The sequence below is a fragment of the Theropithecus gelada genome, chromosome 16 (assembly GCF_003255815.1).
Source record: "Theropithecus gelada isolate Dixy chromosome 16, Tgel_1.0, whole genome shotgun sequence".
Classification (NCBI taxonomy): Eukaryota; Metazoa; Chordata; class Mammalia; order Primates; family Cercopithecidae; genus Theropithecus; species Theropithecus gelada.
In genome coordinates, this window is record NC_037684.1 from 28,278,066 (window position 1) to 28,294,408 (window position 16,343).

A 16,343-nucleotide genomic window follows, 5' to 3' on the forward strand; every position below is an offset into this window, starting at 1 on the left:
AATCTATTTTTTTTTTTTTTTTTTTTTTTTTTTAGACGGAGTCTCGCTCTGTCGCCCAGGCTGGAGTGCAGTGGCCGGATCTCAGCTCACTAGCTCACTGCAAGCTCCGCCTCCCGGGTTTACGCCATTCTCCTGCCTCAGCCTCCCGAGTAGCTGGGACTACAGGCGCCCGCCACCTCGCCCGGCTAGTTTTTTTGTATTTTTTAGTAGAGACGGGGTTTCACCGTGTTAGCCAGGATGGTCTCGATCTCCTGACCTCGTGATCCGCCCGTCTTGGCCTCCCAAAGTGCTGGGATTACAGGCTTGAGCCACTGCGCCCGGCCAACTTTTGTATTTTTAGTACAGACGGGGTTTCACCAAGTTGGCCAGGCTGGTCTTGAACTCATGACCTCAGATGATCCACCTACCTCAGTTTCCCAGAGTATTGGGATTATAAGTGTGAGCCACCACACCAGGTCATATGTATTGTTTTTCAAAATGTTTTACTTGACGAGGCCAGGGGCAGTGGCCACACTTTGAGAGGCCAAGGCAGGTGGATCACCTGAGGTCAGGAGTTTGAGACCAGCCTGGCCAACATGACGAAACCCCATCTCTTCTAAAAATACAAAAAAAAAGTAGCCATGTGTGGTGGCATACGCTTGTTGTCGCAGCTACTTGGGAGGCTGAGGCACTAGAATCTCTCGAATCTGGGAGGCAGAGCTTGCAGTGAGCCGAGATCACACCACTGCACTCTGGCCTGAGCAAGAGAGGGAGAGTCTGTCTCCAAAAAAAAAAAAAAGATTGTGTCAAACATTATTGCTATAAAAAGATATTTACTTTTAAATATTTGAGAGCTTAATTGGCATTCCATTGTATGCTTATATTATCATTGTTCCTTTTGATTTAGCTTTTAGATTATTTTCAGTTTTATGCCATTAGAAATAGTTTATTGCTATTATTAGCATCTTTGTGCACTTGTCCAGTTGTTTTTTTTTTGTTTTGTTTTGTTTTTTGAGATGGAGTCTCGCTCAAGCTCCGCCTCCTGAGTTTACGCCATTCTCCTGTCTCAGCCTCCCGAGTAGCTGGGACTACAGGCGCCCGCCACCTCGCCCGGCTAGTTTTTTGTGTTTTTTAGTAGAGATGGGGTTTCACCGTGTTAGCCAGGATGGTCTTGATCTCCTGACCTCGTGATCCGCCCGTCTCGGCCTCCCAAAGTGCTGGGATTACAGGCTTGAGCCACCACGCCCGGCCCCAGTTGTTTTCTTAAAATGAATTCCTGGAAGTAGAATTCTTGTGCCACACATTTTTCAAGCCTTTTTTTTTTTTTTTTTGAGATGGAGTTTCGCTCTTTTCGCCTAGAGTGCGATGGCACGATCTCAGCTCAGTGCAACCTCTGCCTCCTGGGTTCAAGCGAGTCTCCTGCCTTAGCCTCCCAAGTAGCTGGAACTACAGGCGTGTGCCACTATGCTTGGCTAATTTTATATTTTTAGCAGAGACAGGGTTACATTATGTTGGCCAGGCTGGTCTCAAACTCCTGACCTCAGGTGATCTGCCTGCCTCGGCCTCCTAAAGTGCTGGGATTACAGGCATGAGCCACTGCACCTGGCCTGGACATTTTTAAGGCTTTTGATACATATTGTTAAATTGCTTTCTAGAAAGATTATACCAATTTATCTTACCCTAGGTAGTATAAAAATTCCCTTTTCCCTGAATTCTTACGACTACCATAGTTATTCATCCTGTGCATTTATTTTTCATTTTTTAATTTTATTTACTTATTTATTTTTTGAAACAGAGTCTTGCTCTGTCAGCCAGGCTAGAGTACAGTGGTGTGATCTCGCCTCACTGCAACCTCTGCCTCCCAGGTTCAAACGATTCTTCTGCCTCAGCCTCCCAAGTAGCTGAGATTACAGGCATGCACCACCATGCCAGGCTGATTTTTGTATTTTTAGTATAGACGGGGTTTCGCCATGTTGGCCAGGCTGGTCTGGAACTCCTGACCTCATAATCCACCCACCTCGGTCTCCAAAAGTGCTGGGATTACAGGTGTGAGCCACCACGCCCGGCCCATCCTGCGCATTTTTTGAGCTTCCTCTCTGTGCCAGGCACTCTGCAGCAGTGAGCAGTGTGGTTCCTGCCTTTATGAACCCTGCCTTCAGTAAGTTTTTACAGTCTCTTTAGTAAAAAAAAAAAATTTTTTTTTTTTGAGGCGGAGTCTCGCTCTGTCACCCAGGCTGGAGTGCAGTGGTGCGATCTCAGCGTACTGCAACCTCCGCCTCCCAGGTTCAAGCAAATCTCCTACCTCAACCTCCTGAGTAGCTGGGACTGCAGGCGCATGCCACCACGCCTGGCTAATTTTTGTATTTTTAGTAGAGACGGGGTTTCAGCATGTTGGCCAGGATGGTCTTGGTCTCCTGACCTCTTGATCCACCGCCTTGGCCTCCCAAAGTGCTGGGATTGTAGGCGTGAGCCACCATGCCTGGCCTTCTGATTTTAACCTTTACCAGTTGGTAGTTACTATGTTTTAACTTGCATCTTTTTTTTTATTTTTATTTTTTGAGATGGAGCTTTGCTCTTGTTGCCTAGGCTGGAGTACAATGTTGGGATCTCGGCTCACTGAAGCCTATGCCTCCTGGGTTCAAGCAATTCTCCTGGCTCAGCCTTCCAAGTAACTGGGATTACAGGCCTGTGCCACCATGCCAGGCTAATTTTTGTATTTTTTTTTTTTTGTTTTTTTTTTTTTGAGACGGAGTCTCGCGCTGTGTCACCCAGGCTGGAGTGCAGTGGCGCGATCTCGGCTCACTGCAAGCTCCGCCTCCCAGGTTCACGCCATTCTCCTGCCTCAGCCTCCGAGTAGCTGGGACTACAGGCGCCCGCCACCACGCCCGGCTAGTTTTTTGTATTTTTAGTAGAGACGGGGTTTCACCATGTTAGCCAGGATGGTCTCGATCTCCTGACCTCGTGATCCGCCCGTCTCGGCCTCCCAAAGTGCTGGGATTACAGGCTTGAGCCACCGCGCCCGGCAACAGCCAAGATTTGAATGCTCTGATTGTCTCGAAGCCCCAGGCGTTTTCTATTCTCTGATTGCTTTTTTTGTTTTTGCTTTTTTTTTTTCTTGAGACAGGGTCTTATTCTGTCATCCAGGCTGGAGTGCAGTGGCACGATCACTGCTCACTGCAGCCTCAATTTCCCAGGCCCAAGTGATCCTCTCACTTCAGCCTCCCAAGTAGCTGGAACTACAGGTACATGCCACCACATTTGGCTAATTTTTGTAACCTTTCAACAACATGGTTCTTTTCAGGTTCTTCATCTTCCACTTACCTCTTAAACCTCATTTCCCAGAGTTCTATCCTCAGCCTCTATTCAAATGCTCCTGGGCACACCCACCCCGTCCCAGGGCTTGATTGCCACCATAACTCCCCAAACTTCAAATATGTGTATCTCGTCCTCATGCCTCTGACCTGAACTTCATACACTGCAGTATAAAAAATGATGCATGCGGCTGGGCGCAGTGGCTCACGCCTGTAATCCCAGTACTTTGGGAGGCCGAGGCAGGCGGATTGTGAGGTTGAGAGATCGAGACCATCCTGGCCAACATGGTGAAACCCCATCTCTACTAAAAATACAAAAAACTTAGCCGGGTGCGGTGGCACGTGCCTATAATCCCAGCTACTCAGGTGGCTGAGGCAGGAGAATCACTTGAACCTGGGAGGCAGAGACTGAAGTAAGCCGAGATAATGCCACTGAACTCCAGCCTGGTGACAGAGTGAGACATCGCTTCAAGATTTAAAAAAAAAAAAAAAAGTCATGCATGCGGCCGGGCACGGTGGCTCATGCCTGTAATTCCAACACTTTGGGAGGCCGAGGCAGGTGGATCACCTGAGGTTGGGAGTTCAGGACCAGCCTGACCAACATGGAGAAACCCCGTCTTTATTAAAAGTACAAAAATTGCCGGGCGCGGTGGCTCAAGCCTGTAATCCCAGCACTTTGGGAGGCCGAGGCGGGCGGATCACGAGGTCAGGAGATCGAGACCATCCTGGCTAACATGGTGAAACCCCGTCTCTACTAAAAATACAAAAAACTAGCCGGGCGTGGTGGCGGGCGCCTGTAGTCCCAGCTACTCGGAGGCTGAGGCAGGAGAATGGCGTGAACCTGGGAGGCGGAGCTTGCAGTGAGCCGAGATCGCGCCACTGCACTCCAGCCTGGGTGACACAGCGCGAGACTCCGTCTCAAAAAAAAAAAAAAAAAAAAAAAATCTTGGCTGTTTGTTTATTAATGATGTGACATTACCTTTATTTCCTCATCTTTGGAATGAGAATAATATAGTTTACTTTATAACTTTATTTAGAGGTTAAATTGAAGTAATAGGGAGACAGTAGGGTATGTTAGTTGAGATAGGATATGAGTTTTTAGTGTCACTGTTGGAGTTTGGACCCTTGTTTTATCGTTTATTAGTTGCATGACCTTAGATAGCTATTCAGCGTCTGGCCCACCCTTTCTAAATGGCGACAATGATAATAATACCTTTCTCATGGGAAGGTTTCGAGATTTAAATCAGCTAAGGCAAATATTGTGCTTACCACAGTGCCTAAGTCATAGTAGGGACTAAATTTTGCCTTGATGGTGATGATACACATTAACATACATACATAGTGTCTCACATGCAGACTAGCACAAAGATAACTAAGTATTACTGCAGGCCTCCCATCAGAAGCTTCTGAATAAGAAGGAAATGGAGCTCCTTCACAGAAGATAGAACAGGAGGGAAAAAACTGAAAAGGATGATGCACATTGATATTGCTCTTTGGCATATATATCTAATGACGTTAGACAGATATTTCAAGGAATCCGTTTGCTTTAAGTCATTTATCCCAAGCTTGTGATAAAGGGAACTTTTTTTTTTTTCTTGCAGACGCATTCTCGCCCTGTTGCCCAGGCTGGAGTGCAGTGGTGTGATCTCGGCTCACTGCAACCTCCAACTCCCGAGTTCAAGTGATTCTCCTGTCTCAGCCTCCCGAGTAGCTGGGATTACAGCATGTGCCACCATGCCTGGCTAATTTTTTGTATTTTTAGTAGAGACAGGGTTTCACCATGTTGGCCAGGATGGTCTCGAACTCCTGACCTCAAGTGATCCACCTGCCTTGGCCTCCCAAAGTGTTGGGATTACAGGTGTGAGCCACTGCACCTGGCCGATAAAGGGAACTATTTAGGGTGAACTTACATTTCTCTTATCCTCCAGGCAAACACAGAGCAGCCCAAGCTGAGTAGAGATGAGCAGCGGGGTCGAGGCGCCCTCTTACAGGACATTTGCAAAGGGACCAAGCTGAAGAAGGTGACCAACATTAATGATCGGAGTGCTCCCATCCTCGAGAGTGAGTCTGAGCTTCATTTCCTAGTGAACCGGCAGGATCCCAGGAGTGACTTGAAGACTTGGCTGTGTTGTTATTTTTATTGGGGCTTGAGTGGGAGAGTTTTGTCCTGGGATGTGCTTTGGCTCTCTTCTCATTCTTCTGAACCTTACAAGTTTCTTCTTGACTCTTGGAGAGCATCTCAGGTTTAAGGTTACCATCTCACTGGGCGTGGTGGCTCATGCCTGTAAGCCAAACACTTTGGGAGGTCAAGGTGGAAAGATTGCATGAGCCTAGAAGTTCGAGGCTGCAGTGAGCTGTGATCACGTCACTGCGCCACTGCACTCCAGCCTGGGCAACAGAGCAAGACTCTGTCTCTCAAAAAGGAAAAGAAAAAAAAAAAAAGAAGGCTGCCATCTCTTATTGTAACTAATACTCATCAGGGCACATCCTTGACTGTCCTTTGAGGATACTGCCACATTCCTAGAAACCTCTTGACTGAAACCAAGGTTGATTTTATGATTGCTACAAGTGTCCGTTCCTGTAGGCCTCTGGAGAGTGCTCACATACTGGTCCCTGATCCCTTGACCTTCTATCAATCATCTGAGATGTGGAGAGGAGAGTCCAGATAACTATGTTGAACTTTTTTTTTTTTAGCCTGAGTTTCGCTCTTGTTGCCCAGGCTGGAGTGCAGTGGCGTGGCCTCAGCTCACTGCAACGTCTGCCTCCTGGGTTCAGATGATTCTCGTGCCTCAGCCTCCCAAGTAGCTGGGATTACAGGTGCGTGCCACCACGCCTATCTAATTTTTTGTATTTTTAGTAGAGACGGGGGGTCTCACCATGTTGACCAGGCTGGTCTTGAACTCCTGACCTCAGGTGGTCCACCTGCTCGGCCTCCCAAAGTGCTGGGATTGCAGGCATGAGCCACTGCGCCTGGCCCCACAAACATTTATTTAACCCCCTTATCCCTTTGCCCTAAATAAAGGAAGATCAGCCACTTGTTCTTTTTTTTTTCCTTTTGAGACGGGGTCTCACTCTGTCACCCAGGCTGGAGTGCAGTGGCACAATCTCAGCTCACTGCAAGCTCCACCTCCCGGGTTCACACCATTCTCCTGCCTCAGCCTCCCAAGTAGCTGGGACTACAGGCACCCGCCACCACGCCCGACTAATTTTTTGTATTTCTAGTAGAGACGGGGTTTCACCGTAGTCTCTATCTCCTGACCTCGTGATCCGCCCACCGCGGCCTCCCACAGTGCTGGGATTACAGGTGTGAGCCACTGCGCCCAGCCTCACTTGTTCTTTCTCTTTCATCACAACAAAGAGTTTCATCCCTACACAAAGCTGTGGAGCAGAGACGCCTAGCTTTCCCATCTTTTCTTTTCTCTCTCTCTTTTTTTTTTTCTGAAACAGGGTCTTGCTCTGTCTGTTGCTCAGGCTGGAGTGCAGTGGTACGATCATGGTTCACTGCCACCTCGACCTCCCAGGCTCAATCAATCCTCCCATCTCAGCCTCCCAAGTATATAGGCATGCATCACCATGCCTGGGTAATTTTTGAAATTTTTTGTAGAGACAGGGTCCTACTATGTTGCCCAGGCTGCTCTCGAACTCCTGAACTTAAGTGATCCTCCCATCTTGGCCTCCCAAAATGCTGGGATTAATGACATGAGCCACTGTACCAGGCCTGCTTTTTTAAATAGAAGGGCAAAAACAAGACTGGTTTGTTTGCAAGCGATAGCCCAGACAGAGGAGGGATTTCCCCTCATGATTGACTTGGTCATCAGCTGAGAGCATGTGAAATGAAAACCCTACTGGTATGCTTTCCAGAGCCCAAAGGAAGCAGTGGTGGCTATGGCTCTGGAGGAGCTGCCCTGCAGCCCAAGGGAGGTCTGTTCCAAGGAGGAGTGCCGAAGCTTCGACCTGTGGGGGCCAAGGACGGTTCAGGTATCTGATGAGTACTTTCCCAGAATATTTCCCTGGTGTGTTAATTTCTGATGTCCCAAGTGGGCCATCTCAGGTTGAGGAGTGTGGTAAAGGTCGGGGGCAGAAAGACTTGGGAGCAGGGGAGGAGTTATACAGTAGAATACAGCAAAAGCTGAGGGATTAAATGAAAGCAGATGCAATTTAGATAAAGAAAATGTGGTATATATACACTAGAATACTATTTAGCCTTAGAAAAGAAGGAAACTTCTGTCATTTCTGATAATACGGATGAACTTGGAGGACATTATACTAAGTGAAATAAGCCAGGTACAAAAACACAAATACTGCATGATCTCATTTATATGTGGGATCTGAAACAGTTGAACTCATTCATAGAAGTAGAGAGTGAAACGTTGGTTACTAGAGGCTGGGGGCAGTAGGTGTTGGGATGGAGAAAGGGGAGATGTTGGTCAAAGGGTACAAAGTTTCAGTTAGACAGGAGGGATAAGTTTTAGTGATCTATTGCAGCAGTCCCCAGTCTTTTAGGCACCAGGAACTGGTTTCATGGAAGACAATTTTTCCATGGATGGTGGTCGGGGATGGTTTCGGGATGAAACTGTTCCACCTTAGATCATCAGGCGTTAGTTAGATTCTCATAAGGGGCATGCAACCTAGATCCCTCACATGGGCGGTTCACAGTGGAGTTTGCCCTCCTATGAGAATCTAATGCTGCTGCTCTTCTGACAGGAGGCGGAGCTCAGGCGGTAATGCTTACTCTCTCACCTTCTGTGTGCCCCGTTCCTAACAGGTCACTGACCTGTACAGGTGCGTGGCCCCAGGGGCATAATCAGACGACCCCTGATTATACTTGATGTATATTTGAAAATTGTGGCCGGGCGCGGTGGCTCAAGCCTGTAATCCCAGCACTTTGGGAGGCCGAGACGGGCGGATCATGAGGTCAGGAGATCGAGACCATCCTGGCTAACACGGTGAAACCCCGTCTCTACTAAAAAAATACAAAAAACTAGCCGGGCGAGGTGGCTGGCGCCTGTAGTCCCAGCTACTTGGGAGGCTGAGGCAGGAGAATAGCGTAAACCCGGGAGGCGGAGCTTGCAGTGAGCTGACATCCGGCCACTGCACTCCAGTCTGGGCGACAGAGCGGGACTCCGTCTCAAAAAAAAAAAAAAAAGAAAATTGCTAAAAGAGTTTTATTTTATTTATTCTTTTCTTTTTTTTCCTCCTGAGATGGAGTCTTGCTCTGGCCCAGCCCGGAGTGCAGTGGCGCCATCTTGGCTTACTGCAACCTCCCCCTCCTGGGTTCAAGCCATTCTCCTGCCTCAGCCTCCCAAGTAGGTGGGATTACAGGCACAGGCCACCACACCTGGCTAATTTTTGTAGTTTTAGTAGACATGGGGTTTCGCCATGTTGGCCAGGCTGGTCTCAAACTTCTGACCTCAAGTGATCCATCCGCCTTGGCCTCCCAAAGTGCTGGGATTACAGGCATGAGCCACTGCGCCTGTTGTAGAGTAGATTTTAAGTGTTTTCACCATAAAAAGAAAAATAGGTGATGGATATGTTAGTTTGATTTAATCATTCCACAATGTATACATATAAAAAGGCATTGTATCCCATAAATACATAAAATCATTACTTGTCAAAAATAAAGTAAAATTTAAAAATAAATAACAATGTATCCTGAGCCTGAAACCATATTAAAACCTAGAACTAGGCCGGATGTGGTGGCTCACGCCTGTAATCCCAGCACTTTGGGAGGCCGAGGTGGGTGGATCACCTGAGATTAGGATTTTGAGACCAGCCTGGCCAACATGGGGAAACCCCATCTCTACTAAAAATACAAAAATTAGCCAGGTGTGGTGGTGCGCGCCTGTAATCCCAGCTACTCAGGGGTCTGAGGCAGGAGAATCACTTGAACCCATGAGGCAGAGGTTGCGGTGAGCTGAGATCGTGCCATTGCACTCCAGCCTGGGCAACAACAGCAAAACTTTGTCACACACACAAAAAAGCAAAAACCCAGAACTATGCAAGTCCTTTCCCTACTACCATGCAGGTTGCACTAAGGAGCTGAGTCAAGTAGAGATACTGACCAGTATCTGTCTAGCTCTGTTGACCCCGTGTTTGTGTATTTGTAGAGAACCTAGCTGGTAAGCCGGCCCTGCAAGTCCCCAGTTCTCGAGCTGCTGCCCCAAGGCCTCCAGTATCTGCAGCCAGCGGGCGTCCTCAGGATGATACAGACAGCAGCCGGGCCTCACTCCCAGAACTGCCCCGGATGCAGAGACCCTCTTTACCGGACCTCTCTCGGCCTAATACCACCAGCAGTACGGGCATGAAGCACAGCTCCTCTGCCCCTCCTCCGCCACCCCCAGGGCGGCGTGCCAACGCACCCCCCACACCTCTGCCTATGCACAGCAACAAAGCCCCCGCCTACAACAGAGAGAAACCCTTGCCGCCGACGCCTGGACAGAGGCTTCATCCTGGTCGAGAGGGACCTCCTGCTCCACCCCCAGTCAAACCACCTCCTTCCCCTGTGAATATCAGAACGGGACCAAGTGGCCAGTCTCTGGCTCCTCCTCCTCCGCCTTACCGCCAGCCTCCTGGGGTCCCCAATGGACCCTCTAGCCCCACTAATGAGTCAGCCCCTGAGCTGCCACAGAGACACAATTCTTTGCATAGGAAGACACCAGGGCCTGTCAGAGGCCTAGCACCTCCTCCGCCCACCTCAGCCTCCTCCTCTTTACTGAGTAATAGGCCACCTCCCCCAGCCCGAGACCCTCCCAGTCGGGGAGCAGGTAAGTGCTTGGAAGCACCTTTTTCCCTATCGTGCTGTGAATTGATTTTATCTTTTCCCCAGAGCACTGCTTGAAGACAGTAATTCATTTATTCATTCAGTGGGTTTATTGAGTACCTTTTTATGCGTCAGATCTGTTGGTAGGGAAATAGCAATAAATAGAAAAGACAAAAAGTTCCTGTTTTGGACAGTCAAACTAGTAAAATATATAAATACATAGTATGTAGTATGCTTTAGAGAATTACAAAGCACAGGAGAGGAGTAAGATGTACTGGGGCGGAGGTCGGATGATGATAACTTAAATTGGAGCAGTAGGGAGAGAGTCAAGACAGTCCTTACTGATAAGGTGAAAATTTGACAAAGACCTGAAGAAAGTGACGAGTAAGCTTAGTAGTTATCTAGGAGAACAGCTGTTGCAGGCAGTGGGAACAACAAATGTAGAGAACATAAGGTAGAAGTATTCTTGAAACATTTTGGGAACAGCAAGAGAGCCTTTGTGGCAAGACTAGAAAGACTGAGGGAGGGAAGAGTGGTAGGACTTAGAGGTTGGAAAGCTGGAGCTGCAGGGGAGAACACTGCAGGACTTTGCAAAGACCTTGAATTTAACTTTGTGAGATGGGAAGCCACTGGAGAGTTTTAAACAGAGAAGTAGTATGATTTGACTCACCTTTTAAAAAGATCACTAGCTCCTATGTTGATAACAGACTGCAGTAGGACAAAGGTGACAAAAAGAGACCAGTTACTGGGCTGTTGCAGTAAATGGCCAGATGGTTAGGACTACTGCGAATTTGTGGGAAGATAGGTGTTTGGTTTGAGACAAGTTTGAGATGCCTATTAGGTACTCAAGAAGAGATAATGAATTGGTACTTGGCTATCAGACTCCAAAGTTGAGGGGAGAGGTCTCGACTAGAGAGACACATTTGAATGGTATTGAAAACCACATGCTAGATGAAGTCACCTAAGGAGTGAGTATAGATAAGAAGAGTCCTAGGAGGCTGAGGCAGGAGAATTGCTTGAACTCAGGAGGCAGAGGTTGCAGTGAGCCAAGATCACGCCACTGCACTCCAGCCTGGGTGACAGAGTGACGCTCTGTTTCAAAAAAAAAAAGATGAGGGCTAAGCCCTCGCCCTCCTACATTAGAGGCAAGAAAGATAAAGAATACCCAGTGGAGGAAACAGAAAAGCTTCTAGTGAGGATGGAAGGAGAAAAACCAAGAATGTGATGGAGAAACTCCAAGGTAGAGTAAGTGGTCAGCTGTGCCCAGTGCTGCAGATGGGTCGGGTAAGTTAAAGGCCAAGAACTGGCATTGGTCTTAGTATCATGGGACCCTTTGGAGTAGTTTCAGTGGAGTGGTGGAGGGCGAAAGTGAAAGCTTAATTGGAGTGGGTTCAAGAATGCAGGAATAGGAGGAGAGAAATTGGAGATAGCAATATAGAAATATCTTAAAGAGTTTGCTGTAAAGTCCAGGAGAGAGGGGTGAAGAGAAGTGAAGTGAATGTTGGAGGAAGATGTGGGGTTGAGAGTTGGTTTTTTCCCATCCCAAGATGGGAGACCTATTTGTATGCTGATGGAATGAGTAGCATGAAACTTAGGAGGGAGGGAAAAAATTGAATCAGAGGAGAGGGAACAGATTGCCTGAATAATGACCTTAGGAGGCCAGAGGAGAGAGAATGTGATCCACAGATAAAAGGTTGGCCTTAGATAGAAATGTGGTTCTTCCGTAGTAACAAGAGGGGAGGCAGAGCATATAGGCTTAGAAGCAAGTGGGTAGGTGGGTGTAGTGGTAGAAGCAAGTGGAAAGTTTATTCTAATTTGCTTCTGTTTTCTCAGTGAAATGGAAAGCAAGAGCATCAGCTGTGATTGAGGCGAGGGAAGGAGAAGGCGAGTTGAGGAGAGAGAAGTGGCATGAAATGGTCATCTGGAGCATGGGAGTATGGGTGGATTAGGGAAATGTGCTCAGATAGGCAACCACGCGAAGGGCCCACTTGAGATTATGGGCCATACATTTCATGTGAGATTAATTAGTCTCATGTGTGTTCAACTGTGATTTGCAGGTACAAAATAAGAGTAGAGCTCTGTTTAACCAGTGTTAGCATGTTTTAGGCATGTGCGACTCTAAGGGAGAGTGAGGCAGGAAGGAAAGGGTGTATGTGAGGGAGTGATTGCAATAATGAAGCCTAAGCTGGGTAAGGAGGAAATTCAGGAACCCTGGAAAAAGAAGAGGTTGTGTAATCTCCTTATAATTAGCATAATTGAAATTTTAGAGTGAGGGGAGACCATGACAGCTCTCTGGGGCCTTATTGGACCTGGGAATTTTGGCTCCCATATCCTTGTATCATTAGACTTTGAGATATACCCTCCCCAAACAGCTTCTTATCCTTTATTTATTTATTTGTTTGTTTGTGTTTTGAGACAGAGTCTTGCTCTGTCATCCAGGCTGGAGTGCAGTGGTACGATCTCTGCTCACTGCAACCTCCGCCTCCTAGGTTCAAGTGATTGTTATGTTTCAGCCTCCCAAGTAGCTGGAATTACAGGCAAGTGCCACCATACCTGGCTAATTTTTGTATTTTTAGTAGAGACGGGTTTTCACCATGTTGGCCAGGCTGGTCTCAAACTCCTGACCTCAAGTGAGCCACTGCGCCCAGCCCTTAGCTTTTATTTTAAAGTCAGTTTCTGTAGGTATAGAACATTGATTAAGGAGTTATGTCATGGAGTCTGGGCATGATGGCTCATGCCTGTAATCCCAGCACTTGGGATTGGGGAGGTTGAGGCCGGTAGTTCACTTAAGCCCAGGAGTTCGAGACCAGCCTGGGCAACATAGCAAAACCCTGTCTCTACAAAAAATAATTTTAAAAAATTAGCCTGGCATGGTGGTGCATGCCTGTAGTCCCAGCTACTCGAGAGGCTGAGGTGGGAAGACCACTTGAGCCTGGGAGGTGGAGGTTGCAGTGAGCCGTGATAGTGCCACTGCACTTCAGCCTGGGCAACACAGCAAGACCTTGCCTCAAAGGAAAAAAAAAAAAATGGTAAAGGTTATATCATTAAGTAACAAGGCATTAAAAGCCTATTAACCTGTGTGCAGCTGCTTTATTTGGTACACACAGATTTGTACTCTGGCAGCTGGCCATCTAACATAGGGCAGCCAAACAGTGGCCTGCTGCATTCCTGATCCCATATCTCCCTAGCTTTAGCCATAAGGAGGTAGTCCTAAGGTGGACCTTGATTCTGTAAAGTTCAGGTTTGACTTTTTTTTTTTAACTTAGGGATTTTACAAAAGACTCTTACTAGGGATTTTACAAAAGACTCTTTGAGCAAAGCTCATTTCTTTCTGACCTCATCCAGGAATAGAAGAAGAGAAAAATGCAATTTCCGTGGGTTGAGCTGAGTACTGTTAAATGTCTGCAGGCTTTCTTGCTTCCCACTTTTCCATTCCTTCTCTGTGATAGCTAAGGCTACAGGGGTGTTGCCACCATGTCTGGCTCATTAATTTTTTTTTTTTTTTTAAGATGAGGTCTGTGTTGCCCAGGCTGGACTCAAACTCTTGGGCTCAAGCCATCTTCCCACCTTGGCCTCCCGAAGCCCTGAGATTACAGATGTGAGCAATTGTACCTGGCTAGAGCAGCAATTCTTAAGAGTGATAAACTGGAAAAAAATTGAGGTATTTTAGTCAGAGATCATTTGAGTATTGCCTCGATTTGTTGTGTGACATTGGACAGATCGCTGATTCTCTCTTTTCTCATCTGTAAAATGTACATTTGAAAAGTACAGTGGGGGTAAGGCACAGAGGCTCACACCTGTAATCCTAGTGCTTTGGGAGGCTGAGGCAGGAGGATCGCTTGAGACTGGGAGTTCAAGACCAGCCTGGGCAACATGGTGAAACCCCATTTCTACAAAAAATAAAGTAGGCTGGGTGCAGTGGCTCATGCCTATAATCTTAGCATTTTGGGAGGCTGAGACAGGCAGATCACCTGAGGTCGGGAGTTCAAGACCAGCCTGGCCAACATGGTGAAACCTCGTCTCTCTACTAAAATACAAAAATTAGCCGGGCATGATGGCGGGTGCCTGTAATCCCAGCTACTCGAGAGGCTGAGATAGGAGAATCGCTTGAACCTGGGAGATTGTGGTTGCAGTGAACTGAGATCGCACCACTACACTCCAGCATGGGTGGCTGAGCGAGACTCTGTCTCAAAAAATAATAATAGGCTGGGCGCGGTGGCTCAAACCTGTAATCCCAGCACTTTGGGAGGCCGAGGCGGGTGGATCACGAGGTCAGGAGATCGAGACCATCCTGGCTAACATGGTGAAACCCCGTCTCTACTAAAAATACAAAAAACTAGCCGGGCGTGGTGGCGGGCGCCTGTAGTCCCAGCTACTCGGAGGCTGAGGCAGGAGAATGGCGTAAAACCTGGGAGGCGGAGCTTGCAGTGAGCTGAGATCCGGCCACTGCACTCCAGCCTGGGTGACACAGCGAGACTCCGTCTCAAAAAAAATAAAAATAAAAATAAAAATAAATAATAATAATAATAAAAATAAATTTTAAAAACCTAGCCAGGCGTGGCAGTGTGTGCCTGTGGTCCCAGCTACTTGGGAGGCTAGGATGGGAGGATCACTTGAACCCAGGAGGCAGAGAGCTGAGATCACACCACTGCACTCCAGCCTAGGCAGCAGAGCAAGACCCTGTCTCAAAAAAAAATCCTAAAAACACAAAAACTAGTATTATTGGTTTATAGAGTTTGTTTCAAGAATTTTTTCTTTGCAGAGTAAAACACTGTCCATTTTTAAGGGAATTAAAAAAAAATTGAAACCATCATACTTTTCTCAAAATTAGGGTTAATTTTGGATTACAAAAGGCTGTCTCCCATCCCAGGACTTCTTTTGCAAATTGTTTTTTTAGGGACTGGAGTTCTGGCTCTGTCACTTGAAACAGTCTTAAAACTGGATCTGGGGCCAGGCGCGGTGGCTCAAGCCTGTAATCCCAGCACTTTGGGAGGCTGAGACGGGCGGATCACGAGGTCAGGAGATCGAGACCATCCTGGCGAACACGGTGAAACCCCGTCTCTACTAAAAATACAAAAAATTAGCCGGGCATGGCAACGGGTGCCTGTAGTCCCAGCTACTCGGGAGGCTGAGGTAGGAGAATGGCGTGAACCCAGGAGGCGGAGCTTGCAGTGAGCCAAGATCGCGCCACTGCACTCCAGCCTGGGGGACAGAGTGAGACTCCATCTCAAAAACAAACAAACAAACAAAAAAACAACTGGATCTGACAAAGAACCCAGAAGCTTATTGGAGACAGCAGAACCTGGCTGGGATGAGGGAGGGAGCTGGAGGAGCCAAACAGATCACTCTTATCCTGCTCTATTTTGCCATTCCAGGTCATCTCATCAGTGTCACCTGCCTGGTGTCTAGCTGGTGCCAGTGTCCTCGTGAACCTGGCTAACCCTGTCTACCTTGCTGCCCTGGCCCGGGAGTAGATACAAATTCTCAGGGCCTTGAGGAATCTGGGTTTTCAGGAATATTTTTCAGGGCTTAAAGAGCTTCTCTTAAAGAGCTTTGGTTTGAGTTGGTTTGGAATGAAAACAAGGCTCAGGCCAGGCGCGGTGGCTCACGCCTATAATCCCAGCACTTTGGGAGGCCGAGGCGGGCAGATCATGAGGTCAGGAGATCGAGACCATCCTGGATAACTGGTGAAACCCCGTCTCTACTAAAAATACAAAAAAATTAGCCAGGCGTGGTGGCGGTACCTGTAGTCCCAGCTACTCGGGAGGCTGAGGCAGGAGAATGGCATGAACTCGGGAGGCGGAGCTTGCAGTGAGCCAAGATCATGCCACCACACTCCAGGCTGGGCAACAGAGCGAGACTCCGTCTCAAAAAAAAAAAAAAAGGCTCAAAGATCTGCTGGGAGGTATAAGATTTCTCTTTAATTATTGCATCTAGTGTCCCCTGTTTCTACTTGAACAAAGCTTGGAAACAGTGAGGAAGAGTTGACATTCTGAGTGTGTCTTATGGGAAGCAAAAACATTTATTGGGCTTATTGTGCCAGCTTGTGTGTGTGTGTGTGTTCATTCCATTACCGTGTTACATGCTTAGCTATAGTCACTACAGAAATTCTGACAGTAAGCAGGAGGAATAATAAGACACTCTTTTCTTCAAGACAGTCTTGCTCTGTCACCAGGCTGGAGTGCAGTGGTGCGATGTTGGCTTCTTGCAACCTCCACCTCCCAGGTTCAAGCTCCTCCCACCTCAGGCTCCAGAATATCTGGGATTGCAGGCATGCGCCACCACGCTTGGCT

General features: G+C 47.6%; 1 protein-coding gene across 2 annotated transcripts in view; it reads left to right on the forward strand.

Moving 5' to 3' along the window:
* WIPF2 (WAS/WASL interacting protein family member 2) overlaps nt 1–16,343 on the forward strand; it is a 67,964-nt gene that overhangs the window by 38,146 nt on the left and 13,475 nt on the right. For both annotated transcript variants that reach the window (XM_025363735.1, XM_025363736.1), the window contains exons 3-5: nt 5,219–5,351; nt 7,152–7,268; nt 9,398–10,054. In XM_025363735.1, coding sequence (XP_025219520.1) covers nt 5,219–5,351; nt 7,152–7,268; nt 9,398–10,054 — 907 coding nt within the window. The remainder of the gene's footprint in view (nt 1–5,218; nt 5,352–7,151; nt 7,269–9,397; nt 10,055–16,343) is intronic.